The 21707-nt window shown below is 32.0% G+C and overlaps 1 protein-coding gene across 1 annotated transcript; it reads left to right on the plus strand.

Annotated features, from left to right (window-relative positions):
* Positions 1–204: 204 nt before the first annotated feature.
* On the plus strand, positions 205–5634 carry LOC114419378 (acidic endochitinase-like). Its single transcript, XM_028385028.1, has 3 exons — positions 205–369; positions 623–833; positions 5025–5634. Exons 1-3 carry the CDS (start codon positions 205–207, stop codon positions 5492–5494), a joined length of 846 nt encoding a protein of 281 aa, XP_028240829.1. The 3' UTR covers positions 5495–5634.
* The last annotated feature ends 16073 nt before the right edge of the window (positions 5635–21707 follow it).

The following is a 21707-nucleotide window of genomic DNA, read 5'->3' on the forward strand; positions in this document are numbered from 1 at the left end:
TTTGATCACTAATAAAAAAATTCTTGACTTTTGGTGTTTATTTTTTTATTTTATATTTCGGTCATCATTATAATGGAATTTTTAAGTGGTTGGTTCCTGAAATAATTTTTTTTTCAATCATAATCGTTAGTACTTTTTTATTAGATGATGACATATTAAGTTAGCAAAGTTAATGGATATTAATGCGTTACAAAGAAATTTCTTATGGGGTGGAAAAGGAGAGGAGAGGAGAGGAAGATAGCTTGGATAGGGTGGAATAGTGTGTCCAAGGAGAAGGGAGGTTTGGGAATAAAGAATTTGGTAGTCTTTAACGATGCACTTGTGGGTAAATGGGGTTGGAATTTGTTGAAGGAGAAGAGTAGGGGTTGGGTTAGAGAGTTGAAGGCTAAATATGGCGATTTGAATACATACATCCCTTCGTGATGGTAATATGAATGCCAGATCCATTTGGTGGCGTGACCTTAAAAAAGTGTGTAGGGTCGATATAGAAAATAGTTGGTTTGAGCAAAATGTTGGAAGATGTATTGGTGATGGGAAATATACGTGTTCTTGGGAAGACATATGAGTTGGAAAAAATACACTTTGTAAGGTATAACCTAGGATATTCCTTAACTCTGAACAGTGTAGGAAGGCTATTGCGGATATGGGAAGGTGGAGGAATGAGGTTTGGGATTGGGATTTTAGGTGGAGAAGTCCTTGGTTTGCATGGAAAAATGAAATGGTGGTGTTACATTTCATGAGCATTGTGCAGTCCTTGAAACCTAGGCCAGGGGTAGAGGATGAATGGGTTTGGAAAAGAAACCCGAGGGAGGGATACATAGTAAGGGAGCTAGGTATATGAGTTGATTCTAAGTGGTGATAAACTCCTTGCATGTGTTGTGGAAACGGATATTATCAAATGCTTGTAGTCTACTAAAGCACCATCCAAAGTGGTATCTTTTGTATGGAGACTACTACTACTTGATGCGATACAAACAAAAATGAAATTTGAAGAAGAGGAACCGCCAAACCCTGCAGGACAATTATCTCTGCGCCCTTTGTGGAGAAGTGGAGCAAACTTCGATCCATCTATTCCTGCAATGCAAGTTTGCATTTAAAGTTTGGATGGAGGAATGTAAATGGGAAGTGTTAGAGTTGCTGACCCGAATTTTTGGTCTGGCCAGAAAACCTCGTGGTGCGACAATTTTGGTGAAAAATATTTTGAGAATTTTTGGGGGGTTTGACCTTTATTGTGATAGGGTTTTTGGTTTTTCACAAAAGGGTTCTCCACGTGAAATTCTGTGTGTTAATTATTCTTTCCTTTATCTCTGTTGCGCATATTGTTCTACAAGGCATGGTGAATGTAATTCCATGGCCAGGGAGGGACATTTGAACATCTATTCTGGCAGCACCGTGGAATGGTGAAGGGGAAGAGAAGTAGGAATATCTGATGGGGGTTTGGCTAGCGACGGTTTGGGCAATATGGCGACACAGAAATAACGTCATATTCAATGAAGCTCAAGCAGATGTGGAGATGATGATGGTGGAGAGTCTTCATATCTCGTCGTGAGAATGGGGCAGAGCGAGCCATAGAGATTTCAGACCATCATTCTTCTGCTGGAAATTTCAACCGCTGCTCTATCTCTAAAATATTTTGTTATAACTCTTAGTCTCTTATGGATGGGAAGGCCTGGTACATGGCTCAATTAATTTTCCTAAATTATGTGATGGGTGTTCGATGTACGTGGGTGCATGTCATTGTTGATTATGTTGTAACAGACTTTATCCACTGAGGCTACTCCTTCCTTATACCTTCTACTGGACTGTTTTAATAAACTTAATTTGTTGGCCGATCCAAACAAAAGTTAGCAAAGTTAATATAACAATAAAGACCAAATACAAAATAAAATTTCTTCGCAGCAATACTGCTGTAAAGATCGTTTCAATATTTCTTAGGTATTCCTTTATATAAACATTGAACCCACGTTAAGATGGAAATGACCCGCTATTATGCCTAATGTTTCTGCTGCAATACGATGAGAAAGTATCCTCCAAAACAAAAGGATCGTAACCTTTCACGCATCATGCAAGATTTACGGATTGTATGCTTTCGGTTTAGTTCATACCGGTCAGTTCATACAATCATGTTACATAAAATTTTATGATCAAAAGTTAAGAAAAAATTTATTAAATACTAAATGTAAAACTAAAAAAATTTCAAGAATCAAAAATATATTTAAACATAAAATTTATTAATTTTAATTGTTGGATTTAAAACCGCACATTATTTTGTGACTATACTCTGTAGAGGATCGGGATCCTTACTCTTGTGAGATAGAAGTACTTCAAAGACTCACAAGTTGGACTATAAGAAAAATAATGCAACAGATGAATAGATGTGCTTAATCAGAAAAAGAACAAGTAACAATTTTCAAGCAATCAAATAGACTCATGGATGAAGCAGTTAATTCAAATCCATTGAAGTAATTGGCAACGATGGACCTACCACTCTCTTCTTTTGTTGACTTTGCAGTTGCACCTTTATCTCCCTAAAATGACTTCTCATCATGGCAAACACATGAGTGAAGAACCATAACGCGTACACAAGGCCAACGAAATCTAAGAGAGTGAGCCAAACACGTGCATGAGGGTATCAAAGTGATGAATTATAATAGTAGCAAACTTGAGCCTACCCAAGAAGGCCAAATGTGATGAAAGTCTCATATGACGGAAGACTCATGAAAAAAAAACGAGACATATTATAAAATTTCATATCAAATAAAAATAGTATCGAGATAAACTATATAAGTGAGAAATAATTTTTACTTTATAAATTGATTTTGTAAGATTGAGTTAAGCTCAATAAAAAACAAAAAAAATAATAAAATCATTTTCCTCTCTTTATCCTTTCTTTGAGAGGCCCCTAGTCCTCAAATTCTAGAATTATCCGTTCTGTTCATAACAACAACTCAAATTAAGAAGCAGAAATTAATGATTAAGATGAGAGTATCTAAATGGATGAACAGGAAATGGTGTGTCTGAAGTTTTTTATATCCATGCATCTATTCAATTTCAAGGTCTTAGTACTTGGTAGGTCAGCGCTAATCTTTATACGGCGGTGTTTACTTTTAGAAACCACATGCTGAAAATCAATCTTCTCTACCCGTTCTTGTCTTCCAATTAAAAAATCGACACATAAATTAAAATTTTCCATTTAATTTTTTAATTAAGTAAATTTTCATGTTTTACATTGTTCATATTACGTTATTCGTTCGTCTCCCTCTAACGAATAGAATCTAGAGCAAAGGAAGCTTCACGTTTCCTTTTCTCAGCCAGTGCTTCTTAATTTTCTCCCTCCATTATACCCCTTTCTTCTTTTCTCCTCTTTCTAACCTAAAATTCACAAGTTGTTAACACTTCAGGGTTATGTTCACAGCATCATCAGTCTTTTATATACCCCTTTTCATCTTCTAGCGTGTACGCGTATCTATCTTTCATTCAGTCTTCTCAACACTGGAGTCTGCTCTTTTTATTTGTTAGTTACGTTTAGTTAGTTTATGTAGAATATTATTGTTATATGTGGTCAGAAATTATTTGCCTAAATGAAGAAGTTTTGCACAACTATAACATGTCTGTTGCCAGTCTCGTTGGTTGAATATATGTAGAATAGTCTATAAGATACAAAGGAATTGGAGCAAAATAGAAAGACACGCAGGGACACGGAATATAACTATAGATAGAGACCATGAATGACACAAGAAAAAGGAAGACCAGCATTAGTACTAGTGGAGACATTGGGAAATTTTATGTGCTAAATTCAGATCATCTTTGGAATTGAAAATGGTCCTTGCAAATCAGATGTCCCTACATAGACATCTAAAGATTTGTGATCACAAGCAAGAAGAAACAGCTTTAACTGCCTTCTAAGTTTCACCGAGGGTGATTAGTTCAATTTATACTCTTTAGTGTTCAATTTATACTCTTTATACAAGCTAATATATGCTTGAAATGGAATCAATTGTTGGTAATGAGAGGCATATAGATCATAGGCATAAACCAAGTAAAGAGCATACTCAGAAGGTAATATATACTGAATTGATTAAAAAATGTACATAGTGCTCTTATTTATACTAATAATTGAACACTATCAAACAAGTAACCAATCATAACAAACTAACTCACAGAATATCACTTTCCAAAGCCATCAAAGCCCACAAATTAATGCCACTCCCGCGACAATTTCAGGCCCATATATATATATATATATATATATAGTAATGTGTGGGGTAACAACCAATGACCCCAACATGCTCCTTCATTGATGTTATATATATATATATATAATAATGTGTGGGGTAACAACCAAGGACCCCAACATGCTCCTTCATTGATGTTAAGCACACTTTGAATTGAAAGATAGATCATCTGTCCAAAAACCCGTTCAACATAACATGTATTAAAAAGCAGACAATAAGCAATACTCAATCAAATATCAGCTGTCCTATTTCTACAAGTCTCTGCATTTCTACTTGTATATGAAAACAGAATATTTCTTTCTATTTTTTTTCTAAGAATACCAATCTGAAACGCCAACTAATTAGTTCTAGAGAAACAAATCATAAAAAGAACAAGTTTTTCAAGTGATCGACTAATTAAACTCGTGGATGAAGCAGTAGATTCAAATTAGTCTATCAAAAATGTTTAATAGATGCTTTATATGTTATCATGCATCTAGAAAAAGGAAAAATAATATTGATATAAAAAAAAATTGAACGTAATAGAAAAAAAGATATATAGAGAAAAATTATTTTTGTGAGAAAGTTCTTATTTGTTTTTATTGTGTATAACAAAACTGTTGAATCAGTATAAGAAGATTAATTTCGTAAACCAACGTGCACGATTGGTGTTTGGTTAAACTCCTATTAACACATAGTATTTGTGATATATTTGTGACTTAACTTAATTCTATTTTTTATAAAAAATATCTGAATTAAACTCATAAAATATATGATTCAATTCGATTTTATTTTCATTATTTCAAATAGAATTCAAACTAATATTTTTGGATGGAATTGACTTTGCCATAGTGACAGGCTCAACCCAACAATGGGATGAGCTTGCCAAGGCAATATCAGAGTATGGCAAACAGAAGAAGATATATCTAAGTGCAGCTCCCCAGTGTCCCTTCCCAGACAAATGGCTAAGTAGTGCTATAGAAACTGGTCATTTTGATTACATTTGGGTCCAATTCTACAACAACCCACCATGCCAATACAATGGGAATACAGAGAATCTCAAGACCTATTGGAATAAGTGGATTGGAACCAAGGCTGGTCAAGTTTTCTTAGGGTTGCCAGCTGCACCAGAGGCAGCTGGGAGTGGTTATATTTCGCCTAATGTGCTTATTTCTGAAGTGTTACCATTTATTAATGCTTCTTCTAAGTATGGGGGTGTTATGATTTGGTCTAAGTTCTATGATAAAGGGTATAGTACAGCTATTAAGGCCCATGTGTGAGGGATAAGGCTTCATTCCCTTTTGTCAGTTGTGTTTTTGTAGGGGATGTTTTCTGGATCAGTAAGAATCAGACCCCGTGGAAAGATTAATGAATAACTATAACAATATATTTTGAACATGAATGGCTAGTTATCCTTGAACATTTTAGTCTTTACTCCAACTATTAAAGTCCACGGTCAACACAAGGGAATGCATGTCCTCTACTTGCGTTTATGGCTATTTTCACGTCAAATACTCACTAAAGTTAGCTATTAATTAATTGCTTCGCTGTAACGTACGGTCAATCTTTCACACGCTGAACAGACTACACTATAAGAAATAGTCAAGTATTGAATCAGCAAAAATGTAGACAAATGGAAATTATGTAGACCTATACCATTAAACTGGAAATTTAGATGATATGAATCAAATGGAGAATTAATTAAATTAAAGAACAGAAAACTAAGTATTTATCAGTTATACAATGGATTTTAAGTCCGGAAAATCATCTATGAAGTCGCTTGCTTTTGAGTCTTACTAGTACAATTACAATTGTATTGGTTTATTTTTCCATATTAGTTGAGGTTGGTGTTGTTGTTAAAGGCGAGTTATTCTAACATATGGCTCGTATCCTCAGTCCAAGAAAATGTTGTAATTAAAATAATATTTACTGTCTACGTTAATAGAAAAATATTAACATATTTCGTAATAATTTATTTATTTATTACTATTCAAATGCTTTAGCCTACTATTGATCACTTTGAATATTGAGATTACGATCATCATTTATTTACTCTCCTTTTTAAGAGAAATTATTATCTGATCAAGATTACCATATTAGTTGTAGTTCCGATCAACAATCATGCACGATATGCACAATCTAACACACTAATAATAAGAGTGGGGTTAAGGGTATTATCCTTTAATAACAGAGTGATATGAAATTTAAAATTTTTCTTAATCAATTTGCAAGATTTGCCGTCGAATTGTTTAAGATTGTGATATAAAAATCATACTTATATATCTTACTGAAATAAAAAAATTATGTGACAATATTAACAATATATGGATTAATGAGGTGAATTTATAAGAAAAAAAATATGGTTTTACATAATCCAATAATTGAATATGAAAAAAATAAAAATGTTTGTTTAATATTTGAAAATAATCTTCCTTAAAAAAACATTTGAATAAAATCTAGCTAATTTACTACATGTTCGATATCTTGTGTATTTTATACATAAGTTAAAGCACATTAAATACAAACTCTTAAATAATTTTGATTATTTAAAAATTAAATATTAAATTACTAATTAAATTAGACCCCTTTAATAGTAATTTATATATCTAGGTATATTATTTTTATCGTTAGGAATATATATAATTTTATCTTTGTATTTCATTCAATTTTTTATAATATATCTTTTCTGTTAAATTTAAAAATATTTAACATATTATATTTTTTGTAGTTATCTTTTGTTTAACTTTATCTCAGTTATAATGTACAAGGGACATATTAATTTTTCCATAGTTGAACGTTCATAGTTAGTGTCCAATTGTGTCTTATATTTTAAAACAAAAAAAAAACAAAATCTTATTGATACTAAAAGTCATCAATATATAAAATTAGAAGAAAAAAAATTGATGACGTGACTTATACTATTGAAGATTGATCGCCCCCTTGCCATTGTCATTTAGATAGTAATTATTTTATTTAAATTATTGTCCCTATTTCACACACACGTACACAAGAAGTATTTCGATGTTCCATGACACGCGACCGAATTGGACTAAGAAAAATAATACAACAGATGCTGAAATAGAAAAACAACATTTCAAACGAGCAACTAGACCCATAGATGAAATCAGTTAATTCAAATCCATCATAGTCATTGGTAACACTGGATGCATCACCCTCCTCATTTGTTGACGTTGCAACCATATTTCCACGAAACGGGTTCTGATCATCATGGGAAGAACATGAGTGATGAACCATAACGTGTACATAATGAAACCGAATGATTCCCAAGTGTCAGGTAGCAACAGCAGCACCAAGGAAAGCAACGAGAGTGAACCGAACACGTGCATGAGGGTGTCAAAGTGATCACGAACACTTATAGTAATAGCAAACTTGAGCCTCGCCAAGAAGGCGAAGCAATAAGCAAGAAAGCTAGCAATGGAAAGCCAAATGGTCTTGGGATGAAGTTGAAATGGGGTGGGATTTTCCGGATATTTAATTTGGAGAAAACCTAGGAGTACAAAGAAGATGAAAGCAACAAGGGCATGAAGAGGATTGGTTTCTATTGCCATGTTACATACTTGGAAATAGATTATATTGAAGGTGGTCACTTGTGTCCCTTTGTTTCTGAAAGCACGATCAGCCATGGAATTGAAAGTCCTGAGGGCAGCAAAAAGATAAGAAGAGAAATATTGAAGATAGCTACACATGAGAGGATCTATGGATGAATAAGGAATTCATGGGTATTAATTATTTATACTAGCTAGAGTGCTGTGCATGTACATCAAATTGCAAACACAGACACATAGTGAATGACATGCATATTCTTAATTTCAGTCGGTGTTTACTTTTAGAAAGCTCAGTCAATTCAATGTGCATATATGCATTTGCTTTTGTAAATGTCCCTATCACATCCATACAATTAATCCGTTTTCAATCACACAAAATTAGGTTTATACTTTTAAGTTGTTCCGCAAGAATAATTTTCTGCATTGCGAACCCCACCACAATCGTGAAACTAATTCCAAGACTTTCGTTGTCTTTTTTCGCGTAGCGAACCCCACAACATTTCATGCCTACGTAAGGAAAGCAAGAAAAGGTTCCGAAGTCTTGGACCCTGTGATATCTTGCAAAGCTTCTAGACTTTTTCTGTGAGTAAATGGTTGATTATCATTCCACTTTCATGAGTTTTTTTTTTTCTCTGTTGGGAAAATGCCAAGAAATAGGGTTTGTCAATTAATTCAACATTAATGCAGACATATTTAATACTTTTTCCTTTCTCTCTCGTGCCACTACTTTGAATAATGATGTGATTTTTGTTATTTGAAAATAATAATAATAAGTCATATTTGATGTAGGTTTTATTAATTTCTATAAATTATAAATTTAAGTTTTTTTTTCATCATGAAAATATTTATACTATGTTATTTTTTTTGTGATACGTAAGCTTCAGTATTATTTTATACTTGTTTTTATAACTTTTTAAATTCTCAATTTATTAATTATTTTCACATTATCTCGTTATGATTCACTTTTATATTAAAATTTCTCTTTAATCAAGATTTAAAACTCTCAACTCTATTTTTAATTTTTTTGTTTTTATTTTTAAAAACTATTTTTTTATCTCAAATGTCAATTACCTATATTCTGAATTTTTTTTCTATTTTTTAGTTTTTCTTTTGACTTAAAGGTAAACGATACCTTTTTGGCTTTTTTTTACTCAAATTTCGAGCAAAAAAAATAATCCACTGTAATTCACGAAACAGTATTTGGAAATTACGTTACCAGATATGAAATGGATTTAAAATTAATTATCTAGAAAGTAACATATAAAAAACACCATATATCAAAATTTTATACTATTTTGGCTTTTAATGTCTGCAATGTGAGATTAATCCAAAGGTCATCTTTGTTGTCGGAGACAGAAAGCGGATGGAGAGTCTTAATTATATATAAAGACCGAGGTAGTATAATTGAGATAGAGATAAAGTTATTTACATCTAATCAAGATATAAATGAAAGTTATTGTTTTTATCTTCGTTCACACATGCATGCATGTTAGTTTTATTATTAAAAGTGTTAGTTGAGGGTTTGAATTCACTATCTTTCTTTCCTCTAATGGCGAATTTATGTAATAGCGGGGAGCCTTGGCCCCCCATTTTTTAAAATTGTCAATACCCTAATAAATATTAATATAAGATTGTCCTTTTGCCCCCACCGAATTATTTTAATATAGAGAAACATAGGCATGATAGTTAAATTTGAACCCATCTTGGCCAACACCACATCCACGACCTGTTCTATAACAAAACAATGATGTGAAATTAATGGTTCTTCCTCACAGCAACTTTCATGAATTTTCTTTCTCGCTTACCGTGCACCGATTGTCTGTGCAAGGAAAATGCCGAGAAAAGTTATAACATAATACAAATATTTTTAATTTATTTAAAAATTTTAAAAAATATATATAACAGAAGTTTAATTATTTTTTTATAATAACAATGAAATCATAAATTTTTAGATAATAAAAGATGAGTTCCTTGTTAGTAATAGCTAGATATTTTATTTTATAGGATAATTTAAAGAGAAAATTAAAAGTTTTGAAATTAAAGAAAATTTAAATTGAGAGTTGGATGAAATTAAAGGAATTAACTCTTTATATCATAATGAATATGTAATTAAAGGAGTTAACTCTTTATATCATAATAATAGCTGTGCTGGAAAACCCATAAGAGTTGGATGTAATTAAAGGAGTTTACTTTTTATATCAAAATTTTATATTGAAACAGATATTTATTGAAATTGTTTTTTTGTTATCCTTTCTAAACTGTTTTCGTGTTATTCGTTTTGATAAACTGAATTCACAATTAAATATTAACACTTGACTTCTATGTTGTTTTGAATGGCGGCACAACGACACCAGAAAAACTATATCATGTTCATTACGTCTTACTACAGTAAGATTATCTTAAAATTATTTAAGAGAAAAACGAATGGGGAACCTGACTCGTAATTAATATGGTAGCGATCGAGGAAGTCGTTATGCTGAGCTGTCACAGTTCAAATATTTTTGTCATATGAGAAGTAAACAAAGGCAATAATAGCTTAATTTTGTTTCTGCATGTGGTTCCAAACAGGGCCCCCCAACAATACACCATAAAGACTTTTAGATGATCCTCCAAAGCTTTCTTCAGTAGATACTTCTCTACCTAAGTACCGACTACTGTGTTATCTTTCTGTTACTGTCTTCCTAGCTTGAGCAGATACCTCTGTCCTTTCTGTTACTTTGTCTTCAAACTCATTCTTGCTTTATTTATTGTTTATTCATTATATGTTTAAAGTTGTTTAATTTTTACTAAATTTGCCGTAAATTAATTAAAACAATACATATATACTTATAATTTAATAGTAGTTAATTATATTGATAAAATTTATTAATAGTATAATAATCAACGAAACTTATAACTATTGCTTTTTAATGCAAAATATTCAAACTGTACGAATTATAATTCAAAACTCATTATTTCTCTTAATTATCAGATTTTAAAAAAAAATACAGATAAGCCAATTATATTACAATATTTGTTTCATAAATTTATTTTGATTGAACCGAATATTAATTTCATAATCAGCTAAAAAAATTAAAGTTTATAGTAATATCACGACAAAGAATCAAAGATCCAAACTACGTTAGTTATAAAAAAAAAAGGTTTTCGCACAATGATCTCCCTCCGTCTGTTTCTTTATAAGGATAGAGTGAGAGAGAGGAGGAGGAAGAGACCAAGACTCGCATGAGTTGGACTACGAAAAAGTACTTCTGATTCTGAAAGCGCGATCAGCGATGGAATTTATAGTCTTAGTGCTTATGAGAACAGCTAAAAGAAGTGAGAAATTAAAGCTAGAGATGAGAGTATCTATAGATGACTAAGGAATGGGGTTGTGAACGTTCTTATGCTAGCCAGATTCCATCATATATATTCCGGGTTATTTGTAGTCACCGACAGTCTTTTATTGCTGTGTTTACTTTTGGAAAGCACATAGTCAATGTACATATTTTCATTTTCTTAATATATTTTTTGACATGGATCTCAAAACTGTATATCAAATACAAATCATTTAAATAGTTACGCAATTAACCTATAATAAATCAAGTGGTGGCAAAGAGTGGAGATGGGGCAACCTGATGATTCTTTTTAGGACGTTTCACCACTCTAGAGTGTGTATGTGTTTGCTCGTGTTGGGAGTTCAATAGCTGCAATCACTACGACAATATTATAAATTAAGCCACAATTCTTTACTGGCCATAATGTGAAGGCCATTAATTATTTTTATAAACTATATGTTTAGTATTTAATCATTATTCGCTAATAATATATTATTATATAAAATTTAACATATAATGAACTGGTACTATAAAATAATTTTTTATTATCATTAATAGTTATGTCTTTTAAGATAATTATTATAAAAACTAACAAACATATCATATAAATAGGTAGAATAATTTTTTATCTTATACTAATAAAAAAAAAAGACATTTTGAGTCTCTATCTTTATTTTAAAAAATAGTAATAACAGTTTTCTTTTAGGAAAAATAACAGTTGTTTAGGATTTAATAGTTATAGGTTTACCATTAATATTAATCGCTGCATGTTAAAGTAGAACCGATATAGTTTCCAAATACTTGTTAATTTGTTATTGATTTTATAAAAAACAAAATTACTTGTTATTGATCTTATATACTAGTGCGTGTGTATATACTTTTTATCCACTAAAGGGAACAGATGTTTGACGTAGGTAGTCCTCCCAAATTTTTGGTCCTAGGAAGTATTGAAGCACATGCATGACAGTTATTTAGGATTTAATTAACTTAATTCAACAATGCCTGAGGTGTTATGAATTTTCTTACATCTAAACTTAATTCTTAGTTTCTTACTAATAAAAAATTTACATAAAAGATATTTACTCTTTGATCCTTTGCAGTTTTTAGAGAAACATGAATCTCAACCATTAATTTTATCTTATATATAATAAATTAATATATATTTAAAAATAAATTTTATTATTTTTTTTAAAAAAATTAAATATATTTTAATTCTTAAAAATATTTATAAATTTTATATTTGATCTCTAATAAAAACATTCTTAACTTTTGGTGTTTATTTTTTTATTTTATATTTCGGTCATCATTATAATGGAATCTTTAAAGCTTCAGATCTCGTCGTGAGAATGGGGTAGAGCGAGCCATATACAGATTTCAGATCATCATTCTTCTGCTGGTGGAAATCTCAACCACTGCTCTATCTCTAAAATATTTTGTTATAACTCTTAGTCTCTTATGGATGGGAAGGCCTGGTACATGGCTCAATTAATTTTCCTAAATTATGTGATGGGTGTTCGATGTACATGGGTGCATGTCATTGTTGATATGTTGGAACAGACTTTATCCACTGAGGCTACTCCTTATACCTTCTACTGGACTGTTTTAATAAACTTAATTTGTTGGCCGATCCAAACAAAAGTTAGCAAACTTAATATAACAATAAAGACCAAATACAAAATAAAATTTCTTCGCAGCAATACTGCTGCAAAGACAGTTTCAATATTTCTCTTAGGTTATCCTTTATATAAACATTGGGGTGAAACCACATTAAGATGGAAATGACCCGCTATTATGCCTAATGTTTCTGCTGCAATATGATGAGAAGGTATCCTCCAAAACAAAAGGATATGATCAAAACCTTTCATGCACCACGCAATATTATCGTATCCTTTCGGTTAGTTCATAAGGGTCAGACCATACAATCACGTAAAATTTTAGGATCAAAAGTTTAAGAAAAATTTAATTAAATACTAAATGTGAAACTAATAAATTTTTTGAGAACCAAAAATATGTTTAAGCTTAAAATTTATTAATTTTAATTGTTGGATTTAAAATCGCACACGGTGCAGTTTATTTTGTGACTATACTATAGAGGACCGGGATCCTTACTCTTGTGAGATAGAAGTACTTCAAAGACTCACAAGTTGGACTATAAGAAAAACAATGCAACAGATGAATAGATGTGCTGAATCAGAAAAAGAACAAGTACAATTTTCAAGCAATCAACTAGATTCATGGATGAAGCAGTTAATTCAAATCCATTGAAGTAATTGGCAACAATGGACCTACCACCCTCTTCTTTTGTTGACGTTGCAGTTGCACCCTTATCTACCTAAAATGACTTCTCATCATGGCAAACACATGAGTGAAGAACCATAACGTGTACACAATGAAACCGAATGATTCCAAAGTTTCGGGTAGCAACATCAAAGCCAACGAAATCTAATAGAGTGAACCAAACACGTGCATGAGGGTATCAAAGTGATGAACCCTTATAGTAGTAGCAAACTTGAGCCTACCCAAGAAGGCCAAGCTATAAGCAAGAAAGCTAGCAATGGCAATGGAAATGGTCTTGGGTGAACTTGAAATGGGGTATAGGGTTTTCTGAATATCTTATTTGGAGAAATGCAAAAAGCACAGAGAAGATAATGAAAGCAACAAAACCATGCAGAGGATCGGTTAATTCAATTGCCATGTTACATATTTGAAAATGTACGATATTGAAGGTCACTATTTCAGTAGCTCTAAAACCATGCATGATCAGCCATGGTCGTAATTAGTGCTTAACTTTGAGAACAACTCAAATTAAGAAGAAGAAATTAATGATAAAGATAAGAGTATCTAAATGGATGAACAGGAAATGGTGTGTTGAAGTTTTTTATATCTGTCATATTCAATTTCAAGGTCTTAGTACTTGGTAGGTCAGTGCTAGCCTTTTACGGCGATGTTTACTTTTAGAAACCACATAAAAATCAATCTTCTCTACCCGTTCTTGTCTTCCAATTAAAAATCGACACATAAATTAAAATTTTCCACTTAATTTTTTAATTAAGTAAATTTTCGTGTTTTACATCGTTCATATTACGCTATTCGTTCGTCTCCCTCTAACGAATGGAATCTAGAGCAAAGGAAGCTTCACGTTTCCTTTTCTCAGCCAGTGCTTCTTAATTTAATTTTCTCCCTCCATTATACCTCTTTCTTCTTTTCTCCACTTTCTAACCTAAAATTCACAAGTTGGTAACACTTCAGGGTTAAGTTCACAGCATCATCAGTCTGTTATATACCCTTTTTCATCTTCTAGCGTGTACCCATATCTATCTTTCACTCAGTCTTCTCAACACTGGAGTCTGCTCTTTTTATTTGTTAGTTACGTTTAGTTAGTTTATGTAGAATATTATTGATATGTGGTCAGAAATTATTTGCCTAAATGAAGAAGTTTTGCACAACTATAACATGTCTGTTGCCAGTCTCGTTGGTTGAATATATGTAGAATAGTCTATAAGATACAAAGGAATTGGAGCAAAATAGAAACGCACACAGGGACACGGAATATAACTATAGATAGAGACCATGAATGACACAAGGAAAAGGAAAGACCTGCGTTAGTAATAGTGGAGACATTGGGAAATTTTATGTGCTAAATTAAGATCATCTTGGAAATGAAAATGGTCCTTGCAAATCAGATGCCCCTACATAGACATCTAAAGATTTGTGATCACAAGCAAGAAGAAAAAGCTTTAACTGCCTTCTAATTAAGTTTCACCAAGGGTGATTAATTCAATTTAATTTATACCATTTAGTGTTCAATTTATACTCTTTATACAAGCTAATATATATGCTTAAAATGGAATCAATTGCTAATGAGAGGGATATAGATCATAGGCATAAGCCAAGTAAAGAGCATACTCAGAAGGTAATATATATTGAATTGATAGAAAAAATGTACATGATGCTCTTATTTATACTAATAATTGAACACTATCAAACAAGTAACCAATCATAACAAACTAACCCTAACAGAAAATCACTTTCCAGAGCCATCAAAGCCCAGAAATTAATGCCACTCCCTCGACAATTTCTTGCCCATATATATATATATATATATATATATATATATATAAACGTGTGGGGTAACAACCAATACATGCTCCTTCATTGATGTTAAGCACACTTTGAATGGAAAGATAGATCATCTGTCCAAAAACCCGTTCAAAAAGCACAGACAATAAGCAGTACTCAATCAAATATCAAGTGTCCTATTTCTACAAGTCTCTACATTCCTACTTGTATATGAAAACACAATATTTTTTTCTAAGAATATATACCAATCTGAAAAGCCAACTAATTAGTTCTAGAGAAACAAATAAGAAAAAGAACAAGTTTTTCAAGTGGTCGACTAATTAAACTCGTGGATAAAGCAGTAGATTCAAATTAGTCTATCAAAAATGTTTATAGACGCTTTATATGTTATCATGCATCTAGAAAAAAGAAAAATAAATATTGATATAAAAAAATTGGACGTAATAGAAAAAGAGATATATAGAGAAAAATGATTTTTGTGAGAAAGTTCTTATTTGTTTTTATTGTGTATAACAAAACTGTTGAACCACTATAATAAGATTAATTTCGTAAACCAACGTGCACGACTGGTGTTGTAGTTAAGTTTTGTCTCTTCTAGATTCTATCCGTAATACAAAACCCTTATCCTGAATGGTCAATACTATCCTTTTATTGGTTAAAACATATTTTCATTTTCATGCAAAGTCGTTCTTAAAGTTTTCTTAACAATAGCTAGCACCCTTGTATATAAGCAGGCCCATAGGTAGTAAGGGGTAAGGGGGGACGGTTCAGGCCCCATTGTTAAAGAGAGTCCAGAAAAATCAGTCAATTTTATTATAAGAAAAAATGTTTTTGATTTTTTAATATTGATGCTGTTAGATATTAATTAGAAAAATAATAATAACAAGTTTTATAAGCCTTAAATTGTGAAAGATGAAAGTGGTAAGGTTGTGAGTTACAAAGTCTTGAATAAACAATTATGTGAGCATTTAATATTCTTGAATAAGCAAATTATGTGAGTGGTCACTCTATTTTAGTATAAATAGGGGATCATACTCTTGTATTTTGGTGTGCCAAATGAAATAAAATCTTCTTCTTCTTCCAACAAAGTGGTATCAGAGCTTGAGTTCTAAAGTGTTGAGAGAGAAACACTTTGTGAGTTGAGAGAGAAACACTTTGTGAGTTGAGAGATGGCAAGCAATGGCTTGAGTATGTTTCAATTCCCTCGTCTTATCAAAGAGAATTATGATAATTGGTGTCGTCGCATGAAAGCCTTGTTAGGTTCTCAAGATGCATGGGAGATTGTAGAGAAAGGTTATACCCAACCTCAAAATGAGGCTATTTTGTCACCAAATGAGAAGGAGACTTTGTTGAAGTCAAAGAAGAAGGATCAACAAACACTTACTTTCATTCATCAAGGTTTGGATGAAGCTATGTTCGAGTTGGTGTCAAATGCAACCACATCCAAATAAGCATGGGAGATTTTGAAAACCTCCCTTGAAGGTGTTGATAAGGAAAAAAAGGTGCGCCTACAAACTCTACGTAGAGAGTTTGAATCATTGCATATGAAGGAATCCGAATCTATCTCAGATTTTGGCAACAAGGTGTTGGCTATTGTGAACCAAATGAAGCGTTATGGAGAAAATATGGAAGATGTTCGTGTGGTGGAAAAGATCCTTCGCTCCTTAATCGCTAAATTTGATTATGTGGTTTGTGCTATTGAAGAGTCTAAGGATTTAGACTCAATGACCGTAGACCAATTGATGGGTTCTCTTCAAGCCTATGAAGAAAGGTTCAATAGAAGACATGATGAGCCATTGGAGCAAGTCCTCAAAGCCAAAGCTTCTTTGAAAGAAAATGGAGGAGAAAGTAGTCAAAAAGCACGTGGACGTGGAAGAGGACGTGGTCGTGGACGTGGTCATGGCCAAGGAAGAGGAGGAAGAGGAGATCGTGATAATTTTGACAATAATGAATGGAGGAGCCATCATTCCACTAGAAGTCGTGGAAGAGGAAGAGGAAGAGGTAGAAACAATTATGAAAAAGCATACAAAAGGAGGTATGATAAATCTAATGTTGAATGTTTTAATTATCATAAATATGGCCATTACTCTTGGGAGTGTAGAACAAATGTTGAAGAGAAGGTCAATCTTGTTGATGATAAAGAAGATAAAGAAGTTGAAGAGTCAACACTACTACTATCACTTAATAATAGTGAGAAGGAAGACAAATGCTTATGGTATCTTGACAATGGAGCAAGCAATCACATGTGTGGATGCAAAGAGAAATTTGTGGAACTTGATGAGAAGGTGAAAGGAAATGTTTCTTTTGGAGATTCTTCCAAGGTGCAAATCCAAGGAAAAGGTACCATTTTAATTTCTTTAAAAGATGGTGCTCACAAATTAATCACGGATGTTTACTATGTTCCTAAACTAAAAAGCAATATTTTGAGTTTGGGACAACTGGTTGAAAAGGGGTATGAAATTCATATGAAAGATTGTTGTTTATGACTTCGAGATAAAAATTTTAATTTGATTGCCAAGGTGTTTATGTCAAGAAATAGAATGTTCACTTTGAACATTAAAACCAATGAAGCAAAATGTTTGAAGGCTAGCATAAAAGATGAATCATGGTGTTGGCATATGAGATTTGGGCACTTGAATTTTGGAGCACTAAAATCCTTAGGAGAGGAGAAGATGGTGAAAGGGATGCCTCAAATCAACCATCCTAATCAATTGTGTGAAGCATGTCTCCTTGGAAAGCATGCAAGAAGGAGTTTTTCAAAAGAAGCTAATTCAAGAGCAAAGGAGCCTCTCCAACTTGTTTACACCGATGTGTGTGGCCCAATCAATCCTCCTTCATGTGGTAACAATAAATATTTCTTGCTTTTTATTGATGATTATAGTAGAAAAACTTGGGTTTATTTTCTAAAGCAAAAATCTGAGGCATTTGTAGCTTTTAAAAATTTTAAAGCTCTTGTGGAAAAGGAAAGTGGTTATGTAATCAAAGCTCTAAGATCCGATAGAGGTGGCGAATTTACATCAAAAGAATTTAATAAATTTTGTGAAAAATATGGGATTCGTCGCCCTCTAACGGTTCCTAGATCTCCACAACAAAATGGGGTAGCGGAGAGAAAAAATAGAACTATTCTTAATATGACTAGATGTATGTTGAAGGCTAAAAATATGCCAAAGGAATTTTGGGCCGAAGCTGTTGCATGTGCCGTTTATTTGTCCAATCGCTCCCCAACAAAGAATGTCAAAGATCAAACACCACAAGAAGCATGGAGTGGAGTGAAGCCAAGAGTTGATCACTTGAGAGTATTTGGGAGCATTGTATATGCTCATGTACCCGACCAAGGAAGATTCAAGCTTGATGATCGGAGTAAGAAACATGTGTTCATTGGCTATGATGCAAGCTCAAAAGGCTACAAATTGTACAATCCAAACAATGGAAAGACAATTGTGAGCCGAGATGTCGAGTTCTATGAAGAAGGCACATGGAATTGGGAGGAGAAAGAAGACACTTATGATTTTTTCCCGTACTTTGAAGAAATAGATGAAGAAGCCTTGACTCCAAATGATTCAACTCCAGCACTTTCACCAACTCCTTCAACCAATGAAGCCTCATCATCTTCCGAAGGGAGTTCAAGTGAAAGACCAAGAAGAATGAGAAATATTCAAGAATTATATGATGAAACTGAAGTTATAAATGATTTGTTTTGTCTTTTTGTTGACAGTGAACCCTTAAACTTTGATGAAGCAATGAAAGACAAAAGGTGGAGACAAGCCATGGAAGAAGAAATCAAAGCCATTGAGAAGAACAACACTTGGGAGTTATCAAGCCTTCCCAAAGGTCATGAAGCAATTGGAGTCAAATGGGTGTTCAAAATCAAGAAGAATGCAAAAGGAGAGGTTGAGAGACACAAAGCAAGACTTGTAGCTAAAGGTTATAAGCAACAATATGGAGTTGATTATGATGAAGTGTTTGCACCGGTTGCCCGCATGAAAACCATTTGTCTTCTTACTTCCAACAGATACATTTCTACTTGTATCTATGAAAACAACAATATTTTTTTTCTAAGAATAACAATCTGAAACGCCAACGTACTTACTAATTAATATTAGTTCTAGACAAAAAAAAAAAATCAGAAAAAGAACAACTTTTTCAAGTGATCAACTAATTAAACTCGTGGAAAAATGTTTGAATAGACATCTTACACCTCAAGAAAGAAAGAAAGAGAAAAAAAATACAAATATAATAAAATTTCGTAGAAAAAGAAATATATAAAGTAAAATAAAAGATGTTTGTGGAAAGTTTAGAATGACAAGTGATTCATATATAATCCATTGAAGTGGTTGGCAATAGTGGACGTGTCACTCTCCCGAATCGTGGACGATGGGCCAACATCTCCCTGAAACGGGTTGAATTGATGATGGTGAGCACGTGAATGATGAACCATATCGGGTACATAATGAAACCGCCGAATAATTCCCAAGTGTTTGGTAGCAACATCAACACCAATGAGATCATCGAGAGTGAACCAAACATCAGCATGAGAGTTTCAAAGTGATGAACCCTTACTATGGGAATGGCATACTTCTGCCGCCTGCCCCAGAAGGCCAAGCAATACACAAGAAAGCTAAAAATGGAATCATAGATGATCTTTGGATGAACATGAAATGGGGTGGGACCATCATCTTGATATCTGATTTGGAGAAAAGTAAGAAGTACAATATAGATGAAAGTATCAAGGGCATGCAGAGGATCGGTTTCTATTGCCATGTTAAGTTCTTGGATATAGAGAACATTGAAGGTCACTTCAGTACCTCTGAAAGCACAGTTAAAAGAAGTGGGTCTTCGCCTTACAACATCAGCCATGCATAGACTTGAAAGTTGTGGTGCTTTTGAGAAGAGCTTAAAGAGAAATTCAAGATAGAGAGAATTAGATTATCTATATATGAATAGGGGAATGGGGTTCTCAAGGGTTTATATATATATATATATATATATATATATAGCCTTTGCGTTGTAACGTTGTAAGCAAATTAAGATAGATCGACGTACTGCATTATATAAAGTCAACTGATCTCAGTCAGAAGAAGAATTTCTTAAACCAACGTGATTGGTGTTTTGGTTTAGTTTTGTCTCTTCTAGCCGTTATGACCCTCATCTTCAATGGTGGCGCTATCCTTTATTGATTAAATTAAGCATATATAGTTTCATGCAAAGTGGTACTTAAAGTTTTTTCCTTATATTTATTTTATTCTCTAGACTAAAATTTATTTTTGGTGCTTAACTTTTTTTTACTAACATTTATTTTGTTCTTTTACCTTTCAAAATATTCGTTTTTGTTCTTTATTTTCAGAGAATTTGAGTCAATGTTATCCTTTTTAAAGAGTTTGTTTTTAAATGTAAGATTTTTTAACCAAGACATAAAAAATTTCTCATTAAGTTTACTTATATATAAATTGTGAAATTCAACTAATTTTCAAGTAGGAAAAAAATTATAAATAAAATAAAAATCACCTTAAAAATGAATCTCACGAGTAATTAAAAAATTTCTAATATTATATTCTTTTCTTGTTGGACTCAGTTTTCATCTCATTTGTTATTATGGTCTTTCGTATAGGAGAGTTTTAAAGAGACAATTTTTATGTCTTAAAAAATTGTTTAAAATGATGCTCCAGGGACGATAATACTTTAGAAGGAACACATTAGGTCAAATTTTAAAAATAATATTAAAATAAATTTTTTTAAAGATAAATTACGTTCAATTAGTAAAAACAGTATTAAGGGACTAAAAATATATTTTAATCTATTATTTAATAGTATATTTATTATATTATAAAACTTAACAAATAATTAAAGAAAAAAAGATATAATAAGTTCTTTTCGTAATTTTATATTTTTTATCATTAAATTACAAACCTGTTTAACCACAAATTACCTGAAACAGCGTATACCTAGTTCTAGTTAAGTTGAATTTTTTGTTTTTCTTTGGATGAAGCTAACTAGTTACTTGAACTATTTGGAGGAGCACAACGCCTCCTGTCGACCACGGTAATTGTCGGCGCATCACGTGTGTTGTATGCCAAACATCTGATAGGGATGTTTATTGGGCAGTTTAAATCAATTTTTAGATTAAAAAAAACATTTGAATCAAATATAAAATAAAAATATTATCTAAATATAATATTAAATTTTAATTAAACTAAATCAAATTTTATAATTGGATTCCATTTTATTTGATCCTTTTTAAAATTTTTAATCTCTTATCATAATTTAAAATTTATTAACTAAATTTACATAATTATTATATCATATCATTTTACAAATAAATTTAATTTTTTATCAAATTTTATTTAACATATTTTAATTAAAAATATTATTTTCATGTCTATTTAACATTAATATAAAATGATATAATGAAACAGTGTCTGTAGATGAGACTATGAAAGTATCATTGTCAACCACATGAAGATAAAATTGTTTAAAATTGAGTTAAAAATTATTTTAATTCCATTTTTTCTAAATACATTTTGTTTCAAAAATTA

The sequence above is a fragment of the Glycine soja genome, chromosome 7 (genome assembly GCF_004193775.1).
Source record: "Glycine soja cultivar W05 chromosome 7, ASM419377v2, whole genome shotgun sequence".
Classification (NCBI taxonomy): Eukaryota; Viridiplantae; Streptophyta; class Magnoliopsida; order Fabales; family Fabaceae; genus Glycine; species Glycine soja.